Below are 27,252 nucleotides of genomic sequence, written 5' to 3' on the forward strand. Positions count from 1 at the left end.
TTACACATCTTGGTCTTACCAACTAAATACCAACTTCCTACGATCGATTCTATTACCTCCTTGAACCTTCTACCCATTGTATTCGCAATCTTATTCGAAGATGGACACGTTCGTGTGACTAATCGGGTTCTTCGAATCATACAGTTGCCCCATCGTAACGGACAGTTTATTTAGTTTCAAATTAATTATATAATTTAATCGATGAGATTGAACGTAAATACTTTTAAAACTAGATTTCCAATTCGTCAATGTATTCGATCTTTTATGAAATAGCAATGAGACTGACGATATACAGATATCTACCTACATATATATATATATATACAAAGCATACGTGTATATAGATCTATCTATCTATTCTCAAAAGCGATCAACCGAGCAAAACGAGGAGTTTTCTCGAATTCCCTTCTTCCCACGGAAACTCGCAAGCGAAATTCAATACCACTCTAGTACAACCTACTGCTGCCTCGACGCGATACACGAACGGATATATTGAAATATTCAATGGAAATGGGACAGTCGTGAGTGGGATAGAGAAAGAACGAGAGAGAGAGAGAGAGAGAGATAGATAGAGAGAGTGAAAGAGAGAAACGACTTTTACTTCTCTAAGCGGTATTTTCGATGGTACATCGTTCCACCATCAAATACTCGGACTAGGACACGAATGCTTTCGATTTTTCAACGTTCGAAGCTTCAACATTCTATGGCGGAGAAATGGTTGAATTAAAAAAGTATGGAAGCTTGGCAAAAACAAAATCAGAGCTATTACATACACCCTAGTTGTTCTATCATCGGTGAGATGGATGAGTGCATGGATGAATGGATGGATGGATATATAGTCTTGATAGTGTTGGTGGCATGGGTGCATCTACTCGAGGGGGAGTATCCCATTTGCGGACGGTCAAAGAGACAACCTGTTTATACGCACGTAGTATCGCTATTGTTGGCAAATTGGCGGTGGACGGATCTGTCGACAATGACCAAGGTTTGATGGAGTAATGGACGTTCACTGTCGACGTGTTGACCCGTACGGACGATATACGTTGTAATGACGCGTCCGTGCTTACCAACACACTTGCTACCAACACACATGTAAACATCAACGTTTGGATCTACATGCCTGTGGAGTGACTAATACAGACAACCTAGGACAGTCGATACTACCTACTCTACTACGCTCATGGTTTCACTCTCTCATACATTCTAAAGTCTCTCTTTGTAAATCACTGTTATCCACTTTCCAACGATTCTTCTAATTTTTCCATTAAATTTATCAACAACAGATTTGAATCCCCAACGTAATTACTGTGTTTACTTATCTAAAGAGAATTATTAAAAATATCCCGTCGATCAAATTCTTTTAACGAAAAGAAAAAGGAATTGAAAATGTTTAGCGTTCTCTTTGTTTATTTCGTTTCGAGCATAAAAATAAAAGGAAAGTTTTCGACGAATAGCAATGGCAGCCGTATGCTAATACAACTTTCCTCTCTCTCTTCTTTACTTTTCTTTGCGTTAATAAGTTAGCTTTCCCATCTTCCTTCTCTTTTTTACTCTACTAGAGGCAGGATGATGCATAACTTGGTAACGGTATGCACTGCGAGATTCCACGCGCGACGTGGCGGACTACGTTGTACGTGCTACCGCAATGTAAAATTATGACGAAGCATACGTTCTTCTTCTATCTTTCTTTTCAACCCTCCCCTCCCAACCTCAACCAACTCCCTTTTCCCCTTTGCTACAGCAAGCAAGCAGTGCACCCTTCGCGCGTCATGCGATCCAAAAGGGAAGAAAGGATGCCACGAATGAAAAAGGTAAAGTCACAGGAGAAACGTGATATATTTTTCCTTCTATCTCTTCTCGAAGATGTAGTTCTTGTCGCGTTCAACTGTAACCTATACTTTGCATTTAAACAAAAATAAAAATATCAAATATATGTATACGTCGGAATATAATCCTTTTCTTCTACTTCTTCTTTTGACGAACATTCGTGAATACAGAGTGCGCATTACATATAAAATTAATAGACTGTTTCTTTATAGGTCTTTTTTTTTTAAGACTGTTTCTTTATAAGTCTTTTTTTTTAAGACTGTTTCTTTATAGGTCTTTCTTTTTTAAGCGAAACTTCTCTTTCATCTTGTTCGCGATGAAAAAAATAATGAAGAAAGTGAAAAATATATTTCAATGTTTTAATAAGTTTTAACTTTATAAACCCCTGCCTTTTATTATTCCTGTCTATATAACTAGAAATGAAATCTACGTTACTAGTTTCAGGTGGTTCATCTTGCGTATAAATTATATGCGACAGGTCGCAGTTATCAAATGAAATCTTTGACGAATGAAATTAAATCCAAAACGTTTATATAAATGGATATTTTGAAATAGAATATATAACATTAACATTTCTATTGATTTTGAGAGATCGACAGTACGACGCGTAGCTAGCGTTAAAACAAAACAATAAATCTTGATTTAATTTAATATCCACATAAATCCGATTATGCGCAAATTAGATCGGCAAAATTTATATCGAACGTTTTTTTTTTTAATAAAATAAAATAAAATAAAAGAAAAAAAAGAAAAAGACAAATGCATTACATCGCGGGAAAGTTGAAAAGTATTTGAACGGAAAGAAAAAAAGGTAAGGCTACGAGGAAGGAGAAAGAATAAATGTTAAGTGTAACGTAGAACGTAACCGGGTCGAACCTTTGGAGCAGAAAGCTCGTGATGTAGGTTCACCTAACGAACGCGAAAGAAGCATTGCTGTTGGGTGCGGGGTTTGGACGGGTAGGAGAAATTACGAGGAGAAAACGAAATAACGGGCCGGCCGCGAACGAATACACGTGCGTGCTTCGCGTGTACGATCTCTCGTCGTACCCTCTTTGGACGAGGGTCGGGAACATACTTCAACGTGTTCAACCCTTCACCCCCGACATTTTCAGCGCGTACGACTGGCGGACGCGTCCTTCTGATTTACCGCTCTTGCGGAGAGCTATATGCTCTCGCACCGCGTCTAAAGTCTTGTATGTACTCTTTCTCTCGCACACACACACTCTCAAAGAAAGTAGATACAAGTGTCTCGAGTACTGCCACGATAACTCGTCTGAAACGTAAACTTTACTAAATTATCTTTCCCACCTAATAAACTTCTTGAAAAAGAAAATAAATCTAAATGAGAGACTTAAAAAGACTGCGATCGTATTTATTTTTAAGTGTTATTAGATCAAATTAAAGTAAGTAATACCTATTAGTCAATATTTATGTGAACATTAATATTTGATAATATATGGAAATTGATTTCTACTACTTAATGTCGTATGAGTCCTTGACTTATACTACTTAATATCATAAATGGCCACTTTACTCGTACTACTTATATTAGTTAAAGAAAATCAATGGTGTATCGAACAATACAAAAGACAATAATATAAATAAAAACTAAATATATAAATAGTATAGGTCAATGATATACTAAACAGTAGTATTAGTCAGTGATATAAGATGCTAATAGTATAATTTAATCATACAAATTAATATACTTCTTTAGTTACTGTAATTAAACTATTAAACGAACAAGTAGCACAACTCGACGAAATGATAAGTTTATTCTTAACTAAGTTAGTTGTAAGAAAGTAAGTCAGTAGTATAAATCAACGTTTCTTAAACCTATATTAACTCCCGAGAAACGTAGGAAAGACGACGCGCTTATGAGATATTTTAAATCGGCAGCTGTAAGAAGAGAAGAGATCAAAATAAGTTCATGAGTCCCATTCTAGCGACACTTTCCGCTTCACGGTTATAATACTGTTGAAGTTTCGTCTTCCGTCTATTGCAAGGACTATTACAACCAGTTTGACTCGTTCGTGAGTTTATCACTCAGTAGATACTTCGAACCGACTTCATTGAGTACAAAGAACCAACTCCTTCTCTCCTATCCCCCTTCCCACCCTCATCGTTCCATTCTTAGTTATCTAACTCGTTCCACATTGAGTAAAACTGAAACCGTGCGTAAAGGCTTTCCAAAAGTCTTGTAATAACCGAGCGAAACGTTGACATTTCTCACGACTTTCAAGGAAATACTCATAGTCGCTAGATGAGTGAAAAAATGCTAAATACGGTTCCTTTTTTGTCATTTTTCTTAACATTTGCTTTTTGCTTCGAAAAGTAATCGAAGAAAATGAATATTCACAATGTTCTTGAGAAAAGGGAAAGAAAGAAAGAAAGGAAAAGAAAGTAACTTCAGAGATCAGCGTTCAATGATAACATTTTGGAATTAGGATTGAACGAAATCTGTGAAGAAAGAGAGAACGTGGGTTCGTAAAACGCTTTGATCTTTTTCCATTGGACTTACTCTAATATCGATTAGCATTTAAATTCGTTACTTTAAAATCGAATAAAGAGCTTAGATGAAATGCGAGAATACGAATTAACGAGAATAATATTTTTTTCATATATTTTATATTATTAAAATATTATTTATACGATTATATTTTTAAAAAGAAGAAGCAAAAATACATGCACGTATATACTTATCGTATAATATTATAAAATAAGTATCTATGAAATTATGATCGACTTACCATTACGAGGAAAAAACTGCGAATTTATGGGCCGCTGCATAATAGAAACAAAATGAACAAGAAAGAAGACGAGATAGAATGAAAAAATCATGGAAGATTAAGTACTATGAATTTTATTGTATTCTCCTCCCGAATCTTACAAATAGTGAACAGCGAATATCGACATTAAATGGATTTTTTTTTATTTTCGTTTCCTTGAGCTTTCACGTTGTCATTCCATCGAACTTAGAAGAACTCTAGTTCTCACTTTCATATAATCATACACGCTTCTATTCAACAGACATACACGAAAAACACACACACGCTCTTTCTCTTCCTCTTTCTTCCTTTCTTTCATTATTTCTTACGCACGATCTCGTTCGCCCAGCTTAACTGATTAATGATCGTTATTAGGGCCAGTAAATTACAATGATTTATTAGAAGACCACGACTCGTCCCTTTTTTTTTTTTTTCTTTATCGTTTATCTTACGGGTAAATTGCTATGGGCATGACGGGAAGTGTGATTATCGATCGACGACTTTAATATTGCCAAAAAAAAAGAACTGTCAACACCTTATTCGTCAAAGGGGTCTCTGTCGTATCTTCTTGTTTCGTTTCGTGTATTTTTTCTTCTTCGTCTTCTTCTCCTTTTTTTTTTTCTTTTTAAATTCTTTTTTATTTTTTATTTTTTTTTTCTCTTCTTTTTTTATTCGATATTTTTTTTTGTATCAAACGCACGGACGCAACGACGCATTCGGTGAACTCTTAACACGAATTGAAAGTTACAATATTTGCATATTCTCGTAATCACATTCTATATTTCTTTCATTTATTTTATTATTTTTTCCACCGTCATACACACGGACTCTTATTTTTATACGCGTGTGCAAATATATCGTTGGAAGAAAAAAAAGCTTGAGAACATAGAGAGCCAATCACGAAGATCGATATTTATCTCTCTATTCGCGAAAAAGAATCTCACGTCGAGCTTATCTATGAATTTAATATCGAAAATATCGTCATGGAACTTATCTTTCATAAACATTGTTTCTACGATTTGTTCTTCTTGTTTCCCCTTCTACCTTCTTCGAGAATGGAAAACTCGATCTATGATCACGTTATCGGCTTTTGCGTCTAGGATAAACGTAAACTGGAATAAAATTTTCAAATCGTAGTATCGATATTTATCTATCTATTCGCGAAAAAGAATCTCACGTCGAGCTTATCTATGAATTTAATATCGAAAATATCGTCATGTAACTTATCTTTCATAAACATTGTTTCTACGATTTTTGTTCTTCTTGTTTTCCCCTTCTACCTTCTTCGAGAATGGAAACTCGATCTATGATACACTTATTCCGATCTTTTCGTCTAGGATAAACGTAAACTGGAATAAAATTTTCAAATCGTAGTATCGATACCTACTACTCTTTGCACGCTATAACATCTTACGAAAAGGGTAATAACTGGGAAGATAAACGAAACGACGAATAAACAAAGATTACTATTCTCGGTAGACTAGGAAGAACACGATCGAACAGAAAATCACATTTCATCTCTATCTATTTATCTATCTATAGTTATATCTATTTTATGTATCTTCTAGCTAGCTAAAGAGAAATATATCTAGAGAGCAGACATAGAAAGAAGAAGTTAAGTGTGAGAGAATGCGATATTACTCGAACGTTATTTTAGCTCACCAAAACTCTTTCGGTATACTATCGTATCTTCTATAGAAAAACCCCATTAAGTCGTTATGAACGTCGTTGTCAGTGTATCGTCGTGCCATACCCCGTGCCGTATCTTCTCCTTGTTTCTAAATTTTCTCCAATAGTATCGACCCTATTAATGCCGGATACCTCCGATTCTGCCCCCTTTTTCTCGTGATACAATCTCGTCGATTTGTTTCGACCATAGAGCGTTGAGCACTAATTGAAAATTTCAGTGATCGTGTTTTTCTATTTTTTATCCCTTCCCTCCCTACCCCTCCACCCACCTCACTCAGTCTTTTCACTTCTCAGTCAGTCAAGGAGATAAAAAGTAAAACAAAAAACAATTTTGTTCGTATTTCCGATATAGTTCCGACTGAACATTTAATATCGTATCGTTTAAGTGGATATTATTATATTTAATATCTTCAAGTGGATTGTTGGTTTACGTTCGGTTATTCCGTTTTAATCGATAGTATAACGCTATATCGGAATACAGAGGTATATCTTCCTCACTCCGCTTTTTCCTCTTTTAACGAATTTTTGTTAAAAGAAAAGAAAAGAAAGGAAGAAAAAAAAAATAGAAATGAACCACGAGAGATACCTTTTTATCCACTACCATCGTATTTACTTTGTTCCACTATTTCGTGAGAAATTCCTTTTAGAATGTTATTTCTGTTTTATCCTAAAAGAGAGAAATAAGTAAAGTATTATTTTTTATTTAAGACTATCTCAAATTAATTAATATTTTTTGTTCCTTTTTAAGAATGAAAATATAAAAGTACGTTTAATTCATCGAATAGAAAAAAAATAGAAAAAGAAGGAAGAGAATAAAGGAAAAACATCGTCAAGATTGAAATTTTGTCGGATTATCGAGGTAAGATTGAAAATTAATATTCTTCAAATGTTAACTCAATCAACGATGTTTTCCTTTTAGATACCAAAAATAAAAAGAACATTAAATGTACGCTAGAAAAAGAGAGAAAGAGAGAGAGACGAAGGCAGAGTACAAGTAGTACGATTTTTCGTTATTCGACCGCGGCGGATAACCGTGGTCCGGCGTAATAATTAAATTTATCACGAACAGTGCCAGTGCTGCCGGCGGATGTGGTTGTTGCGCGACGGCTTTCCCTAGCCCCGTTTGAAATATTTTCCAGCTGCAACGTTCAATAATGCCTCCCGTTAAATTATCGTATTATATGGGCTTGAGGTGGGTGAGAAATGGAATAGCAGTGGGGGGGGAGGGGAATGGGGAAGGAGTAACCAGCTTTGGTGGTACCAGAATACAGAAAAGGGGGAAAAAGAGAAAACAGGACATCCCCAAACGATTTAACGGTCCGTGTGCATCATTGTCCAGTAGTTCTACTTAACGATTCATGGTCGATACCATTTCGAATCGAACAATTAGTTTTCTTTCCCAATCAACAAAATTATTTTATACTCGGCAATAGAATTCAATAGATTTTTTTTTATGCTCAAATCGTCTGACATATATCGTTAAGTTCTCGTATACACACATAAACACAACGTGCATACATACATACATATATATATATATATATATATATATATATATGTATACATACATTCATAAGTGCAATCATTTGTCATGTTAATCAGAGCTCGGATCGATGACCTCTCGTTACCCGTTAAATAGTTCGTATTCGGCAGGAACGAGAAACGACGTTCGATGACAGGCCCGTAGATTAATTTACAAGCCTTTCAACGTACTCGCCTATAAATCCTGTAACTAACTACGACTAATTCATATGCAATGACGTTGACGAGTGTCAATCAGCCAGCCCCGTTCGACAGATTATTAACGAATTATTTTAACTTTGAAAATAATTTTCCTCTGGTAACTCTTTTTTCGGGAAAGGACAAGGGAGGGAAGGAGTGGGAAGGAAGGGATGACCTTTTTTGTTCAAAAAATTGAATTAATCGATAGTTGAATAAACGTGATAGGGGCAAAATCGATCGAACTTTACGAAACTCACTTTGAGATATTCCTATCGATCTACAATACATTTGCAAAAATGATTGTCCTTGGTAAGCGGGTCGATAATCAAAGTGCTAAATTTACTATACCCAACCAACCCGTACGTGGAAAGCATATTTGCATAGCTCACAGATTGGTAAACGCTTCGGGCGGGGGTTACTCGCATAAGGGATTGGACATTTTTTATTAACGATTCCATTGAAATCTCCTATGTTTCCAAAGAATTATTATTTTCAACGATAAGCTCGACCATTCGACTTTTATTTCCATCGGGAAAATCGTACAAAATTCTCTTATCAAGAATTATCGAGTTACGATTTCATTTGATAATGTGGCTAAATGAACTCTCGATTCTCTTCGTGTAATACTCTCGTTTACATTTTCATCTGAATATGAACAAAAATCTGACCTATTATCTTTTTCTTCCTTCCTTCTTTCATTCGATATACGTATCTATATAGTACGTTGAAAATTGAGTTGATATGTTGAATAGCAAATGTCAATCATAAGTTTGATTAGATCGACATTATTATTTTATTTTCCATTGTTTCATTACGTACGATATCGTAGATACTTAAACTCGGATTTAGGAAATGAATTGATAAAAAAGAGTTTAAATAGAAACAAATGGATATTTTTCCTTATTACTCAGAAAATGAATAAAATAGCGTCGTCGTTGATCCATTCGTTCGCATTTGAATTATGTTTCTCATCGTTTTTTCATTTCCGAATCACGATTTGTTTTTCGTGATACTAACGAATACGTGTACATATAAAATGCGATGTATGTTTGTAGATGTGTGTGTGTGTGTGTGTCTGTGTGTCTGTGTATACGTGCGTGTGCGTGTGTTTGCTTATATATATAATATGTGTATATATAATATAACAGTATCGGATGTCCAGTCACTCGACGTCCATTGTTTTTCATTGTTTTCTTTATTTTTATTATTAATATTATTAGTGTAGTATTATTATAGTATTATTATTTTAATAATTATTAATATTATTATTTTATCCCTCGTAACGGGCAAAGATAAAGTATGCTCGCAACGATTTTGGAACGTGCCGTTTACCGTCGAGTTTCCACACGCGTAATATAACATTGTATAAGATCGTGATCGATATAAATGTTCGTGCGACGAATTGTCAACTATTGAACATCGGAAATGAAATTTCGTTGCTCTGAGCTTGTGTAAAATGTAGAGGTCTCGAGTTTATATCTCAGAATATTATTTATATTTATATATCTATATGTATAAGATTTTGATTTAACACGAGACCAATTCAAACAGAGTTTATTTAAACCTAATAATTCCTTCTTCGAACGTATTTCTTTTTAAATCGTGAAATTATTCAAAGAAACACGGTGGACACTCGGCTACGGGATGAGATCCTTCCGATTCATCCAATTTTCTACTCCCTTTTTTTCTTCATCGTTCTTCTTAACTTTTCCTTCCTTTTTATTTTCCTTTTTTGACTTATTTTTCTTTTTCTTTTATTCTTCTTCATCTTCTTCATCGTCTTTTTCTTCTTCATCTTCTTCTATTCGTTTCAGCCGATTCCTATGTCCTCGCTCGTGATAAAGTTAATTAGCACCATTCGTATCGCGGAGCTACTTAGCAGCACCTCAGGTATCACGGTCACCTCAAAAACGAGGACAATGTCGCAAGGATGATAAGAATCAAGGGTGCCCTTGAACAGCCACTTCCACCATGCTGCATCGCTGCTGGATTCTCTCCTGAAATCATTTCGTTCGTATATTTATCTGATTAATTCGCAAATAATTATTTAATCGTTTATCATAAATTTTTCTTTTTTATTTTTCAACACATTGAAATCTGCACCATTTGTTTTATTTTTATTCGTAGATGAAGTTAATTCGACAAAAATATCGTTAGTTCGTGCTATATAAATTAATATCAAATACATTTTCGTTTATAAAAAATAATTAATGATATATAGTATAATATTTCCATCAACTTCGCAAGTTTTATAACCATAGAGTAAAAGTATTGTATAATATTTTTTTCTTATTCTTTATTTTTTTTTTTTTTTTTTCTTTTCTTTAATGGAATAATCGAAAAAGTATTAAGTATATCGAAAAAGAGAGGAAGAAACTTTTCCCTCTCGAGTAAGTTTAATAGCCGTTAAAAGATTTTACGCATAGAATGAGAGAAGAGAGAGAGAGAGAGAGAGAGAAGGAGAGAGGAAGAAAAGAGTTCGATGCGAAAAAACTTTTTCCTTTTCCCTCGTCCCTCTCTCTTACGGAGGGATAAGTTCTCTTCTATTTTTCCCCGAACGTTTCGCTTCCGAACGAGTTAGAAAGTATTACTATTACTCTCCATTGTGAGAAATGTATATGTGTGTAGATATATATACGTGCGTAAGGTACGTAGAAACGTTGTACTTACGTACAACCTTGGTACAAAAGGCCATATGCGCTAGGTTATTCTTCGAAAACGGTCTAAAACAATATTTCTGGAGAAAAAGTTCAAGCCGAAAGTTTGAAAGTGCTAAAAGAAAGAGAGAGAGAGAGAGAGAGAGAGAGAGAAAGGCGTCTTCGATTATCTGTTATTGCGAGAAAACTACACGATTGGGCCATTTTGTCACGTTACTTGGCGATTTTTCAAATCGATTTATGGATTTGAAGGTTCATATAAAATAAGATCTGCTTGCTTTTGCTTCCTTATTTTCTTGGTCACTCGCACACAGCTCTTAGGTACATTCTTTTATTTTTCTCTCATTCCTTTTGATTCTTTCTCGTACCGAACGAGAAGATATTTTCTTAGTCCGACGGATAAATGGAAAGTTAGCCGGATAGTTTATCTCGCCTTTCACCAAGGCCCTTTTTCTTATGTCGAAGATTCACGTACGAGAAAAAGATGATACGATAAAGATGAAACGATAACTTTGATGAAAATGTGGAAAAGGGAATAAGGATCTGAAGTGTTGTTGATCCGATCAAATGATTGTAATAAAAGTAAAGATGATTTACCGACGGAGCTTTCGGTTGTCAAAAACGAACGAAAAGATTACTCCTGTGAGATAAATGAAGTTAAAGATAGAAGGGGAAGAATACACTGTACATACGTACATATATATATATATAAGAATTAGGTCAGGATTAATATAAAGCTTATGATACATTTTGTTAATCCTTGATCCTTCTCTTCTATCTTTACCTCTGCCTGAAGTACTTTTAATTCGATTAGGCCCACGTAATTGCGCCTAAGACGATGAAATTGAATTTTACGTCGAATCACCCTAGAAATGAGATCTTCGAATACTTTATTAGAGATCTGCGATTACTCGGAAAAGGTAGAACACGATTTATTAAAACTGGAGAACTAACTTTCGTAGAAGAGAAAAGAGAATAATTAAAATCTACATCGAAGAAATGTCTATCATTTACAATTATCTATAAATTTAATAATAAGTTATCATTTTTATCTTATACGTGGTGTCCGAGGTCTTTTCGGCCAAACGGTGTCAACGAAAATAAGAAAAACAAAAGTTATATCAACATAGATTATTTAAAGCTTTATTAAAAAATTATGATATCCTGTATTATATATAACTATTCTTTAATATAAATTATCGAAATTATCCAATTTATATATATATATAAATATTCAAAAAATTATCAAATAATTTTTATATAAATAAATTTAATTTACACAATATATTCGCACTATAATTTACAAACGACGGAGAAAAATGTCTTATTTCTTTTATTTATTTCCTTCAATTTATCTATATTTAATGATAATAACGATAATTAAAAAGTTGTCACACGAAAATAAATTGACGGGTTTTGGTTGCAATTAAATAGAAAAGCCAAAATGTCGTGGGAAGAAAACAATACCGTCAACATCCAACGTATATACATATATATTTATACGAAAGGGTTGATGGGAGTAGAAAGAGAGAGAGAGAGAGAGAGAGAAAAGGGAAAGGGATAGATATATCCGTAGGTACTAGTGGTGAGCAACAGCAAGCGGTTTAATGGGCCGCAAAACGATTATTGGCTAGAATTAATCTCGACAAGCCAAGATGTGTCCGCTCTAAGGTTGGATGGAAATTTTATCTGATTTCTTCTACCGAGAGAGAGAGAAAGATAAAGATAATTTCAACCCGATGAAAATATAACTCTTAATATCTGAAAGTAACGTCGATCGTACTCGTTAAGACTTTTCTCATTTCGTTCGGGAAAGATTTTAACTTTGCGAGGAAGACAAGTACAGCACAATTTCGATTCAATTAAAAATCCCGAGAAAGAGAGAAAGAGAGAGAGACAGGAAAAGCATCCAGGAAAAATTTACAGCTTTGTTTACGCGACTCTTTCGTCACTTAGAAAACTCGTTCCTTTATACGTGAATCGTCGCTTCCTTAATTGAATAAACCAACCTCTTTTTCTTATATAACTATATATATATATTTCTCTCTATCTATCTATCTCCTACTCACTCTTTATCTATTGCTTCGTCTCATTGAAAATACTTTTGTTAATTGGACGGAGAAATGAATTTATATTCTTAGAAGGTATGAAACGATTTCTCTCTCTTCTATCAGAAACGGTTCTCCCTTTTGCCTTTGTAATAAAGGATGAATGGAAAATCATTTTCGAAAGTAATTCCCTTCTCGAAGGTTGCCTACTCACCCCGGAGTTTACGTCTATACAAACAATAGCTCGCTTCTCAACAAACTAATTAAATAATAATCCTCTCGAAATGTCCTTGTAGGTGTCGCGGAAATATACCTTACGACGGATTGGCTACCCTCGTCTGAAAATGTCAACGATTCGATCCAAACACATTTTTTCTACAAACCCTTACCCCCTTTTTTCCTCGATCTCTTCCTGCTAACCTCTCTTCCCTTCCTCCCTCCCACCCAACTGATTTTAATGTATTCCTTTCTCTATGGCGCGAACTTCTCGAGAAAATTTAACGAGCACTAAAAAGAATCGTTCTCGGGGATTACAAAGCAAGAAATTGCATCTACCCGATGCGGAACAATGCTCGTGAACGTGGCAAAGAGAATGAGATAGATTTTTGTTAAACAAAATACTAAGATGGTGGAAAGAGAGATAGGATCCTTTTGTAACGTGGAAAATAGCCAATTTTCTATGCTCGATATTATAATTTGGCAAAGAACTTTCTCGTTTCTCTTACTTTACTAAGAAACTTTTATTAACGAAGAGAATTCAAAAAAAAAAAAAAACAAAAAAACAAAAAACCCACGTAAGCTCAAACGCGTGCACATGCACATGCACACGCACACACGCCATATCACAAGAAAAGGATAACACTTTGGATGTTTCTCATTTCGTCATTCGTTTTTTTTTTCTTTTTTTCTTTCTTTTTTTCTTTTTCCTTTCTTTGTTTCAAGTAAATAGAACTCGAAAGTGACTCGAGGAGCCGTCGTTGTTACGAAGCTAAACAGTTTCATTCGCGGTGATAACTAGAAACGCTTCGGGCGGTCGCAGTCATTAGAAACTCAAGTAGGTACTACCCTTTCCCTTCATGCTCAACCTCGCCTTCCTCCTCTTCGTCGTTCTCCTGTTTTACACGTTTCATCGTCAACGAGTTCACGCTCAACATTATTGTAGCGGCACGTCGTAAACGAGATTGACAGTACTCTATTCTGACGAGAGAAGAGATTATTAAAAGTTTCATGTTGATACCTCTGTCCTTACTCGACACGTTAGAATTACTACAATACGATTTATAATTGCATAAACTATTACATATGTCTACTGCACTAATAATACATACATTATATTTCTATCAAAGTTTAACTAATTTTTTCAATATTTATCTTTAACGAATTATAATCTGGGCGAATTATAATAATAAATAGGAAAATTATTTATTTCTCGTTATATGATTTTTATTGATTTATATTTAAGAATAATTTATAAGAAAAAAAAAGTATTAAAATTATATTTTATTATTATTTTCTTCGAAAGATCGTAAACGTTATGACGAAGAAAATTTACGAAAGAGATCTGTTAGGAGCGATCGAATACAAATGATTATAAGAAAATTGCTAATTTTATCCTATGAAAATATATTTTGTTTATATTTGCCAAGGATTAAAAAAATTTTACATTTTATATTTTTATTTGATTTATTTTGTTAACGATCGAAAAGGTATTAACAACGAATTTTTGCGAAATAACTACAACGGCGCGTTTTATGCGAATGTTTCTGGCAAGAGAACGTCAGGAAAGGAGCCACGAAATTTCTATCCTCTGACCAGAAAGGTCGCGGGAATCGAGCGTTAACTTTATCCAACGTTCTTTTGGGCTTTTACTACTACGACTAAGACGAAAACTGGCATTCGGCCAATACGAGCACGCCGCAATTGCGATTGTTTATTACCGACTATATTGTATAACTCTCTTTCTCTCTCTCTCTCTCTTTCTGTCTCTCTGTCTCTCTTTCCCTCTTTCTCTCTTAACCGTTGCCCAGAACACGCTAAATTTTCTCCTCACAATCGGTCTATAAACCCTTGCAAACGTCTAAAAGAATCACCGGGTGATCTAAACGCGTAAATGACTCGGAAAGTGCATCGTTTTGTAAAACACATTGATAATATACACGATAACGTTTTATTATTTTCTTTTTTTTTTTTTGTTTTTTCATTTTTATCCGTGAAATTATTATTGTACGAAAGTAAATGCAGATAGATAAACTCAAGTAGATATTTTTCCGAGACCTTTTCTATTATAACGAAAGAAAAAAACCTTTATCATAGTTTCTTATCAATTTATTATTTATAAGCGATAAGAAAGAAATTTGAGACAGAGGAAAGGAGCCTTGAGCACAAAGATCATGCTTGATGATAAAAGTTTCTTTGGTGTAACGAATCGGTAAACCAGGAATACTCAAGCGAGATAAAGGATAAAGGAAAACGAATGAAATGTATAAAAGGTACATTTGAGATTGGCAGGATCAAAGAAAACTGTAACTCGATTAAAGCACACCTCTTTCTCTCTCTCTCTCTCTCACTGTCTCTCTCTTTCTCTCCTCTAATGAATTAATAATCTCGAAACGGATGGTGATTCGTTAATCTATATTCTCGAGAGATTTAACTGTATTTCCCAAAATATCCTACTAATTATACCGATAACATAATCTCACAAACAGCATTCGTAAGTGCACGTATACATATGTGAAATGTCTCCCACACATACGCGAAATATTCTCTTGCTAGGAAACTCCGAACATTTCTCATGGGTCACCGAAAGGGAAAAAAAGAAACATTGAATCAAGCCGATAGAAGAAGAGAAAGAAATAAAAAAAACATTGTCTGTCGTAAGAATAAGGAAAAGAAGAAGAAGAAGAAGAAAATGAAAAAAGGATAGGGGAATGCAAAATGAGCCGTCGAGTAGATATCCTCGAGAGATTTCTTCTTTCTTCTTCCGCATATAATACGATTCCACGTTAAGCACGATTCGCGAGAGGAGAGCTTTGCAAACTCCTCACGCCCGTCGTCATCGTCGATACGAAAGCCCAATGGTTGGCCAAGAGAATCAGATAGAGTGATAGTAGTAGTAGTAGTAGAATAGTAATAATAATAGTAATAGCAATAGTAATAGTAATAGTAGTAGTGTTGATGATGGTAGTCTTCTTGGTGCCGGTGATTACGAAAGGGTGAGGATTTCACTGATAGGATGAAACGGCATGCGGTTCGGCAAGAGTGAGAGAGACGGATAGATAAATAAAAAGAGGGAGAGAGAAGAGAGAGTGAAAGAGAGAAAGGAATAGGTGGAAAGCAAACGTGTCGTAGTCGTCCGGAGCTTGTGGCCAAGGATATTAATAGCTCGGGCGTGACACCCCACGAAATAACCTCCCTTCCATGCCAGAACCAACCGACATACTCCATAACCGCTCGCTTGTCTCCTAGTAGGCGGAAACTGGGCCAAGAACTGCTCATTTTCGAGAACGTAAACTTCTTCTACTCATCCCTAACCCTTTCATTTGTATGTGTATGTGTGTGTGTGTGTGATTTTTTGTTTTGTTTTATCTTATTTTTCCTTTCCCTTTGAATATACATCCTTCAGTATTTCTTTATCTTCTCTTTTCATTCTCTACACTTTAACATTTATCTAATCATTTTTCTCTTCAGTCTACTTCTCTTCAGTTTTACTTTTACATTTTCTTTCTTTTTGTCTTTTTCTGTTCTTTTTTTAATAATATAAATTATCGTACGCTTTGAAATTCTTTTTTCCTAGACTCTCAGCAATTGCATCAATGGCTCTCTCTCTCTCTCTTTCTCTCTCTCTCTCTCTTTACCTTTTGAGAAATTTTGCGTCCAACAGCTCATCACGACTAAAGTCTAGATCAAATATAACGAAACCTTGCTTGAAAGAATGAGTGAGATAAAAAGAGAAACGTGAAAACTTACGCTGATTTGTCAGACAGGTATATTAAATTAACCTTAACATTCCTTCCTTTGAAAAACTGCAGATTCCACTCGCAATCAAATATCTACGATATCGAGCAAATGTTTCTAATATGTGAAAATATATTAATACAAAAAGACAGATATTTTCTTGAATAACTACTATTCTAAATGAGACAGAAGAAACTATCTTTGATTTTAAAAGATTTTACGTTACGAAATCGTACCAACGATATGTAGTCAATATATCCAATAAGTAAAAACATTTCTTATTAATTCAAAAAGACGAAAATAACATATTCTCGAATAGTTACGACAACAATTATTATTCTCGACTATTAAAACAATTATTAATCATAGAAAAAATAAAACGGAAATAATAAGGAAAAAAATCGAAGAGTTTAAGGGGAAATAAGGCAACGTGGCTAAGTTGAAATAAAGCAAGTAGAAGTAGTAAAAACCTTTCTCCCCCTGTCCCCCGTCTCCGTGAAAATCCATGACTCGTTAAAGTCCTTGAAGCAACATCGACGATAATTTTTCACTGACTTTGTGGAAAAGGAGAAGAAGTTGAGGAAAGAGAAGCCGCCGTTTAAAAAAAAAAGCGAAACGCGCTAAGAAAATGAAAAGAGGTAGAGAAAGACGACAGGGGGTGGTAGTGGTGGTCGTGGTGGTGGTAGGAAAGAGTGGGAAAAAGGGGGTGGGTAGGGGTGAGGGGGTAAAATGAAAGAAAGGAAGAGACATCGTTGGAGAGTAGACCGCGTGGAAGTAGAAGACGTAGACTCGAGTAGTTCCCAGAGGAGGCAAAGCCGACGAACGAGATAGTACCGAGTAATGTGCTCCATCTCCACCCCAGGTCACATTTAATTAATAACCGCGGCATATCTCGAGAGTAATGTATATTAATTGTGAAAAAGGAACAAGAAGAGACATACGGGCCAACCCCGCTGCACGTTCTCGCTGAGCAAAATTAAAGCCTGCCGTTGCCGCTACCGCTGCCACCACCTTCCTCCTCTTCTTTCACTATTTTCACCTTCTTTTTCTTTCTCTTTCTATCCATCTCCTCCATTTCCATTGCTTTGCTTTTCTTTTTCTTTCTGTGTATTTCTTTTACTTTTTCTCTTTTTCATTTTGTTTTGATTTATCCCGTTCGAACCTCGAATATATTTTTCACATTTTCAGGATCGTCGTTGTTTCTTTCTCGATATTACGCGTGTATTATCTGTACTATGGATTAAAAGGGAAGCTTTTGAATTACTTGGGTTTTAATTTGTGTTTTTATAAGGTCTTCAAAAAATACAATACTTTTGAGTATCTCATACGTGTGGTGAAGAAAAACAGAAGGTTATATCAACGTTGATTTTGAAAATGTTTCATTTCCGAGTTATGAGACTGGAGTATTGTTTTACATCCTATGTACAGGTGTGATTAGAAATAATATAAAATGTATGAAGAATACAAAAAAATATATATGGAATATTATTCGTCGTATTATTATGCCAGTTGAAAAAGTTGAAAGTTTCTTTAAGTAGGTAATCCCGAATATGATTAGACTGTTAAGAAAGTAGTAACGTCCGTTATGCAGTCATACAGACTTAACGTTAAATATTCCGGAAATATTTTGAAGAAAGTAAAATTTCGTATTACCTCGCGAATAGTAATATACCATTGTCAATTTCTACCAAACTCGTTTCCATTGTAAAAATATGAACGCGATCTTTGGGTAAATATTAAATTTCTCGTAACTTTAGACGACAGGAACTGTTCGAAAAATTATAAATTATAAAGCAAAGGATCGGACCGATTGGATAATCATTTAACTAAAAATACGATCGGCCTTACGTATTTTATCCGAGGACGGATAATCCATACAATAATCGTGGGCTATTAAATGGTTCACATCGTTCATTTTGTACGTCCCTCCTTCCCTCCTACTCTCGCCCGTCCTCGCCGTTCCTATACGTTCTCTCTTGCGATAAATGAAAAATTCAACGATAATGAAAGAGCTATGTCGTCGCGCTTCTGACACGATAATGATCGAGTACTGGGGTAATGAAATATTTTATTAAACGATTGTGCCCGCTCTCTATCCTAGTCGTTCATTAATAAACGAAATCGAAAATTACCTGGATATTGACGATAATGATGATGCTGATATCTTTCATTATGATCATCATATAGTTTTTGATTCTAATATTAACGATCGAACGAAATACCATTAATTGTAGTACCCGCCATCACGTTGTTGTCTTAATTTTAATAATACAATTGACATTTAATATGATTTCAAAGAAAAATATTATATTTAGAAATAAAATAAATACATGCGTGCAGTACTCACACGCGGTGGAAATGAAACCTTTAGAAAACTAAACTTCGAGAGAATGAGACGAATGATTACATTTTATACAACAAATACTACATTACATACTATACATACTCAACTAAATTTACAATTTGAACAAATGATACGTGTAGCTTATAGTAACTAAAGTATGAAATGAATGCTTTGGTTTGGATTTAATTTGGTGTTCAGAAACTCAATCAAAGGAAGCGCTGTATCTGATACAAAATTCAAATTAGAATCATTAGAATATTATCGTAATCTTTTTTAAGAATTCGCGATATTTCTGGTGGGATTTCATGAAATTCTCGTGGATGACCAATAGATGTAAATGTTTGTTCTCATTTCAGTGTCGCTTTATCGTTTCGTCGAGTTTCAAATCGCAACGATTCTAATGAAGTTTTCACTTCGAAAAACAAAAAACAGAAAATATTCAAATAAGATATTAATACATTCGGTTTTGATGTAACATTAGAAATTTTTCTAATTAAAATTATTCATTTCGTATATCGAGATTAGAACGTACGTATTCGCGTGTAACGGTCAAAGCTTTGAAGTTACAGAGACCTTGTAAAAGCACGTATCTCAGGAGAAGGATCGAGAGCAATAATAACACGAATCCCTTTAAACAGAAGTCAAGTGCAAAGCGGATAACAGATCGTGTTTCTGTTTCTCTGTTCTCTCTCTCTGTCTCTCTTTCTCTCCGTGTGTCAGTCTGTCAGTCTGTCTGTCTGCTTATCTATTTCTATCTTCCTTTATCCTATACTCCTTTCCCTTTTGCTTCCAAGTCAAACGATCTTGGCTTCCTAGAGCCGTCAGCCAGTGCAAGCTTTAACCGTCGAACGAATCAAAGTTTCCTAGCTCGAGGTATCGAGCCATCTCGAGGTAATCCAGCGTAAATAATGCAGGTCGCTCCCGTAACGTGACTTCCGGACGTGTCGAACGTTCCATGCGCGAAAACTCCTTGGTAGAAAAAGTAGTTGAGCCCTTGGCTAAAAGTTTTCGACAAAAGCCGACCACCACCACCACCACCACCACCAATAAACTTACTGCCACCAACGGCTTTTGGACCGTTCACCTATCGTCACCTATTCCATCCTAACGTATATACACGTATCTGTATATCTATAAATGCACATATACAGAGAGAGAGAGAGAGAGAAATATAAAGAAAGATCTTCTTGGAAATTCAACAGTTAAGAACGTTCGAGAAAGAACAAAGAAACGTCTATTCCCGTCATCGACGTCGACTTACCTACGATTTCGTTCAGGATAGGAAAGTTTTATGGCTTCGTGCCGACCGCAAGACTAAAAGCAACTGAGGAGGGTGAAGTAAGAGGGGATAGTAACAGGGGGTGGATGGATACTCGAGAAAACGATAGCTGCGCAAGTAAGAAAAGTAAGGAACGGAAAGCAGAAGACATCGAGGATGAAGGCAAAAACGGGGAGGAGGCTGAAACAACGGGTGGAAATAATGGGGATGGGGGTAAGGGTTTGAGATTTGTGGTAGAAGAGAACTCTTCCGAGGAAAGGGACTGGCTCGACCTGAATATTTTCACAACGAACTTTTCTTTGAATACGCCATGCAACGGTAGCACGACGACACGAACCCCCTTTGGCATACGAAACACCGTGGGTTTATACCGGTGAATCGGAAAGACGTCGCCGCCTCTCCGTAAAAGAAAAGAGAAAAGGAGGTCACGTGCCGCCGTTTGACGACAACCAGCAAGAATAAATTCCAAAGTTTTTAACCTTTTCGAAAAGAAAGCTTTCGAGTATACAAGCTCATCAACTAAACGTTGAATATCTTTCTTTAACATCTCTCTCTTTTTATTATTATTATTATTATTATTATTATTATTATTATTATTATTTTCTCTTTTTCGTTAGTAATCTTTCGAAAATTGACGTCTCGCGTTTTATAGAAAAATCACGCTGGTTAAATGAGTTTTTATATTTCTTGTAATTTCTTTTTCGTCGTGCAAAAACTTATAATTAAATTTGATGCATAATTTTAATGTAAAAATTGAAAATCGTTTAATCGACGTGTCGTGGTAGGTTCAACGTTTAAAAAGTACTTACGAGTGTAGGTAAGAAAAATAAGAAGTTAAAAAAGCAACCGGGGAAAAATGATATTTAAAGTTAAAATGTAATCGGAACTTCTGTTACGTTTCTGTCTCGCATTGAAAACGCAAGGAGAACGAAAGAAAAGTTTGCGATAGCCGATCCCGAGAAAATCTCGTCGTCTTTTTTATTACCTGCTCGGGAAGGATCGTTAGAAGGGATTAAGTATTCTCGCGAGAAATAATACTTCGTTTTTTATTATGGGCTTTTCAACGAACGTATGATCGACGTTGACTATGATCATGAATTCGAATTTAATAATATTTTAAAATTAACAAAATTATAAGAGACAATAAGAGAGAGAGAGAGAGAGAGAGAGAAGGTAAAGAAAAATGTACAATTTTTTACGAGACCACCACGAATAAACCGAGAAATTATAGTTCGAATGATTAAACAAGAAAACTGGTTTTAAATTTGCGATGCAAAATGAATTTCAACGGGACTTCCCTTCCCTACATTTCGATTTTTAACGGATCGGACAAAAATACTACGATTTCCTTTTCGGTATTTTTATACTAAACGAAACACGATTTGTGAAAATTCTTTCAGCAAAAATCATGTTACATCAATCGGAATTATAATAAAACAGTATTATCGAAACGATACTCGAGTTGAAAACAAAATTTCACATACGTTAAGTGAAAAGAAAAACAAATAATTATTCTGTATCAAAATAGGTGATTAAGCAATCAAGTTTTTAACCGCGAATGCAAAAAGTGTCATAACACGACGAGTGAAATTAAGAAAAAAGACAAAAAGGAAGACAAACAAAGAATAAAAAGAATACGCGATTTTTTTTCAATCCCATTCTATACGTGATTCGCGGTGAGTTTGTTAGTACATGCATATATATACATACATACATGCATGCATAGATATGGACCGATACCGTAAAATATTCGAAGGGTTTTTCGAAAGAACGAATCTCGTCCCGTTGATGGGGATATTTTCGACCACCTAGTTTTTTCCCGTGAGATCATCCCGCAGAATTTTTCCATCTGATAAATAAATTCGACAATGAAAGTACCTGGGTGAAAACGTGCGCCAACGAACGAAATTTAAAAATTCAACGAGGGGAAGGAAAAAAAGAAATGGATAAAAAGGAAAGAAAAGATCAATGCAATCGAAGAGTTTGCTCGTTGTTAGAAAAGAAAAACCCTTCCCTAGTCCTTCGATAAACGGCTGGCAGGCCATTTTCTTCGAGTAGTATCCCCGCGAATGACGACGTTTCTTCGGTAAATGCTTCGTAACTTGAACGAAATGGAAACTGAAATGAAACGGAAGCTTCGAATAGCAATCGAGTGAGCCGTCAATGGCAGGAATCTTTCCTACTCCCATTCTCCCATATTCTGATTATTTATTCGCACTCTACCAGCATGGTGCTCAGACTTTTCATCTGCTTTTATAAGCTAAAAAATAGACGAATATTAAAAGGGAAAAAGGGGAGGAAAAAGGAAAGAAAGAGCAAAATAGTTCGTAAAAAAGGAAAACAAATAATGAGAGAAGCTCAAAAGTAGCAACATTGAAAAGCCGTAAAGGGTCAATTATCGATTTTTCGATAGAGTGGAAAATTACATTGGTATACACAGTAAATATATATATATTTATATATGTGTGTGTATATATATGTTGGGGAGGAATTGTTTTAATCTTCCGTTTCTCCTTCAAAGCCTCTCAAGCTTCGGCTTGTTATCAGTACGGAACAGAACGTCTTACGTTTACTCATCGCGATCCTACAATTAGCTCGAAATACTCTTATTAGAGAATATAGAATACCTAATACAGAGAGAAATATAAGTGGGATATACTTGTCAAAGACAACTTATCAACAAACGAGTCCTAAGTATACTAAATTATTAAAAATCATTCGATGTAATATTCTTGTAATACTTTAACAAAAAATATAATTAAATATAAGACAATATATTTATCATTAACATAAACATTCGTACACAATTTTCATTCTAACGTATACAAAATTTTATATTCCTTTCGTTCTTTTTTTTTCTATTTGTAATAAATGTATCGGGAAAAAAAGAAAAATTATATAAAACGTTTGAAAAAACAAAGCATTAATGTGAAATAAATAGAATAATGCAAAAGAACGTACCGTTTAGCACGTGGACAGATACGACAGTGACCGCTGCTACGTCGGCCAATGCGCAACTATAGTTCCCACTGTCTTTTTTATTCGCATTAGCAATGTAGAGCCTCGAAACAGCTCCGGCCGATCCCATGTCGGTTTTCACACTGAAACAGAAAAGCAGAAAGCACGTAGTAACGTCTTCTAAGGAATTTCTTATCGTTCCGAGTGAACGTGAGTGAACGTGCGAAGAAAAACTCTTACATACGTGTTATACATACGTGTGTATGTGTGTGTGTGTGTGTTGTTCATTCAGTGAATAAGAAGGAATATAAGGATACAGGGTGAACATAGAAGAGATAGAAAGATAGAAAAAGAGAGAAAGCGAAGGATATAAAGAGAGACGTGGTAAAAGGGAAAGAGGGCGTAAATCAAGTTGCCCTTTTCCTCTCGATTCTGTCGTCGACGGATCGACCATTTCTCAAGAGTCTACTTCTCTCTCTCTTTTTTTCTCAGTCTTTTTCCTTTTACTTTTGCACAACTCGAACTATAGGAAAAGAATAAAAAAGGAAGGAACGAAATAAAAGAGGAAAAGTTTTAGGGGAATCACGTGCGAGACTCGTGTTATGATCCTAGGATTTCTATTTTTGTTACAAAAAAATATCACGATATCGTGTATCCGATTTTTATCTTCATTTATAAAATATAAATGATTTATATTTTATATATATAGAAAATAACAAACGTGCGAATTTTATTTTTGCACGATCAGTATTATAAGATAAACCAAAAACATTAACATTAACATTTTGCAAAAGAAAAATATTATCGGTATTAAAATTAGAATATTTATTTGAATAATTTACGTGTCTATAATTAGCATTCCTTTAATAACAACAAATTTCATTTCAATTAAGATTTAACAATATTTTACCTTCAATTAGAATAATGAAAATGATTACTATACTCGTATTGGTATTGATCAAAAATAACTCAAAGAGTAGCGATAAAACGGATAGTTAAAATCGATGATCGATCATCACCTTTGTTAGTTTCATTTATGGTTAGGAAACTCTGAAGGATATCAAAAATAAAGAAAAAAAGAAAGAGAAAGAGAGAGAAGTTCTTAGAAAGGAAGTTCTTCTTATAATCCTTTGCACGATAAACGTTCGCCAATGAAAACGCCCAAGCTCTTGCATTGAGGTTAGAAGGAATAGAGAAGAGACCATTAAACAAGAACTACGGCAAAGTCCGTTTGGATATGATGCGGAAGGAAAGCGGATTTTAAGGACCGTGAGAGCTAAGGCTAAGGAGGTCGGCAAAAGGATGATATCCAGAATGCTGCAGGCTATGTGCAAGAGAGAGAGAGAAGGAGAGAAAAGGAAGAATGAGGAAGAGAAGGAAAATGAGGCTGCTGTCGGTGGATTCCTCACGTTGGACTGGTTTAAGAATTCATTCGGATTGCCGAGATGCCAGGACGCATCCTGAGCCACAGGATGAGTCCTGGTCTCGGTTCTCCTCATCCTTCGACTCCTGATGGAACCCTTTGAGAATAACGCATCAAGAACTTCAACACTCTTCTCTAACGCGAGTAATGCCACACACTGCAAAAGATGCCATAAGAGCGTTAAAAGCACTTGTTGCCAACCCCATTTATCGTTGCTCCTATTTTTCCCTCTCTCTCTATCTCTGTCTGTCTATCCTTAACTGGTCTGATAGAAAATTTTCTTTTATCCAAAGGAAAAAAACATCCATTAATCCTATAGTTCAAATATTTGTCGTTATGATGGATCGCAAAATGAAATCTCAAAAAAAGAAAAGTCGATGGAGAAGATTAAAATTTCTTAATGTTCCTCGCACGAGGAATATTAACTTTATGTACAATGCGTATCGTTGTTGATATTCCGTTGCGAAGAGATGATTGTAAATGATAGAAATAAAAAAAAAAAAATAAAAAAGCAAGATAAAAAGGCTAAATAGGGAATGAGAAAAAAGAAAACGAGAGAAAGAAATTAAGTTAATAGGGTAGACGTCGTATAAAACTTCAAAATGACATGACAACGATAGATGTCACGGTAACGCGTATTATCCAGCGTTGAAATTATTGGACAACTGTGGGGTTGGCCATCGGCGAAATCTGTCGATGCGATATTTCACCAGGAGGAAACTCAAAATCGCGGAAAGGGAAGATAACAGTCGAACTAACGGGCTACTCGATATAACACTTCTGTCTCTCTTTTTCTTTTTTGGTATAGGTTCACAAATATAACGATATTTACATTGACATTTTGTGTTCACATCACACGGACAAAAGCTTTGGTGGAAACAGCCGAGTGTCTATATGTGTGTATGTGTGTGTAGTCTGAGTACTCCGCGGGAAAAGCACGCGACATCGAGCCGCGTCACATTGCGACTCCAGCCAAAATTTCCTCACGATTGGCATCACTGCGACAGGTACGCGCGTGTACACATACACACGAATCTACACACGTAACGTCGCTTGCCATTTCGAACCAACGAACATTGCCATCACCCTTTCATTTTATCTCACTTTCTCTCTCTCTCTCTCTCTATCTATCTCTCTCATATACGCATTCTCATCATCCTTTTCTCGCGCTTATTGGACACATTTACCGCATTGTACCGCAACCGTGCACCGCACATAACCACCCCTTCTACTCTTTTACTCTCTGTCTCTCTCTCTCTCTCTCTCTCATCCTGCAAACATCCGTAACCGCGAGAATTTTATACGAATAGCTGCCTGGCCTGCCTTATCCAGAAGCCACAGTAGCTTCTCTCGTATGTTTCATGCAATTTAAACTGGCGACCTTTGTAAAAGAAAATTCATAGTTTTCTACCATCAGGATTAATATTTTTCAAAGAATCTTTAAAGATACATATCGATAATATTTATCTACATATATTTTCTATTTCTAAGAAAAAAAAGATATATTAATTTGTTTTTCTCGTCTAGTAATTTTTTACAAAAGTTATGTTAATGAAATTTTAATTTCTTGTCCCTTTCATTAACGTAATAATATTCTTCATGAAATAAAAGTGTAATCGTTATAAACTGTATGAAGAAAATTCTTAATAATTTGCTTAAATGAAATTTCATTATTACGAAAATGTACTTTCGAAGTAAAATGCGTAATAGATAAATTACGGGCATTATGAATTTGGCATTCGCTAAATTTGGATTGAAGTTCAAAACACTAACAGAGATAAGGAGAAAGGGAGGGAGGTAGGGAGGTCGGGTGACGAAAGGAAAGGAAAGGAATAGGGATGGAAAAGAGATTAAGAGAGTATTTCGACTTCGTTTCGTTGAGAAGAGCTTATTCGTACACAATTTCCTGTCGTCCTCGTGGAAACTAAAGAGAAACTTCACGGTCCTCCTATTAATCCGACCAAGTTAGATTTTGAATTTCGCGACATTTAATGCACCGAGCTTCCACGGAGTTTATTAGGCTTCGAACTTAACTTTGAATTGTTAATTGTGTGTCTCGTGCCGTCATCTCGTTCAATTCTTTCCCCTTTTTATTTCAAAGCGTGCTTCACTATCTTTCAAATACGTATGTAAACTCGTAGAAATCTCTGCTCGCTAGGGAAAAAAAGGGAAAATTCTATTTGCCGGTAAGAAGATAGAAAAGAAGTAGTTTCCCTTTGATCACGATATACAAAACGAGAGAAATAGACGACCTTCCAAAAGGTACCTTGATCACAAGAAATAATATAGAGAAAAGAGCACAAAGAAATCAAATGAAAGCATTAATATAAGAATTCAATATTACAAACAACATACTATTATTATTATTATTATTATTATTATTATTATTATTATTATTAAAACATTAAATCTTATTCTTTCGATAAGATAATAAAGCGGGACGTAATAACGAGACAAAAGACCTTACTTCGAATAAGATCTGCAATTTGTGATCGTCACAAAATGTACGAGCAAAGAATAGAGAGGAAGAAAATAAATAAGAAACGAAAAAGTATATAAAAAATATAAAGAAAAAAAGAGACG

At 35.1% G+C, this 27,252-nt stretch overlaps 1 protein-coding gene across 2 annotated transcripts in view; it reads right to left on the bottom strand.

Annotated features, from left to right (window-relative positions):
* Positions 1 to 8,699: 8,699 nt before the first annotated feature.
* The window catches only part of LOC122523416 (peroxidasin), a 215,806-nt gene continuing 197,253 nt past the window's right edge, over positions 8,700 to 27,252 (bottom strand). For both annotated transcript variants that reach the window (XM_043645138.1, XM_043645137.1), the window contains exons 7-8: positions 23,250 to 23,389; positions 8,700 to 10,003 (exon numbers count right to left, since the gene is read on the bottom strand). In XM_043645138.1, coding sequence (XP_043501073.1) covers positions 9,906 to 10,003; positions 23,250 to 23,389 — 238 coding nt within the window. In that variant the 3' untranslated portion in view covers positions 8,700 to 9,905. The remainder of the gene's footprint in view (positions 10,004 to 23,249; positions 23,390 to 27,252) is intronic.

Source organism: Polistes fuscatus, unplaced genomic scaffold, assembly GCF_010416935.1.
Source record: "Polistes fuscatus isolate 324 unplaced genomic scaffold, CU_Pfus_HIC Scaffold6, whole genome shotgun sequence".
NCBI lineage: Eukaryota > Metazoa > Arthropoda > Insecta > Hymenoptera > Vespidae > Polistes > Polistes fuscatus.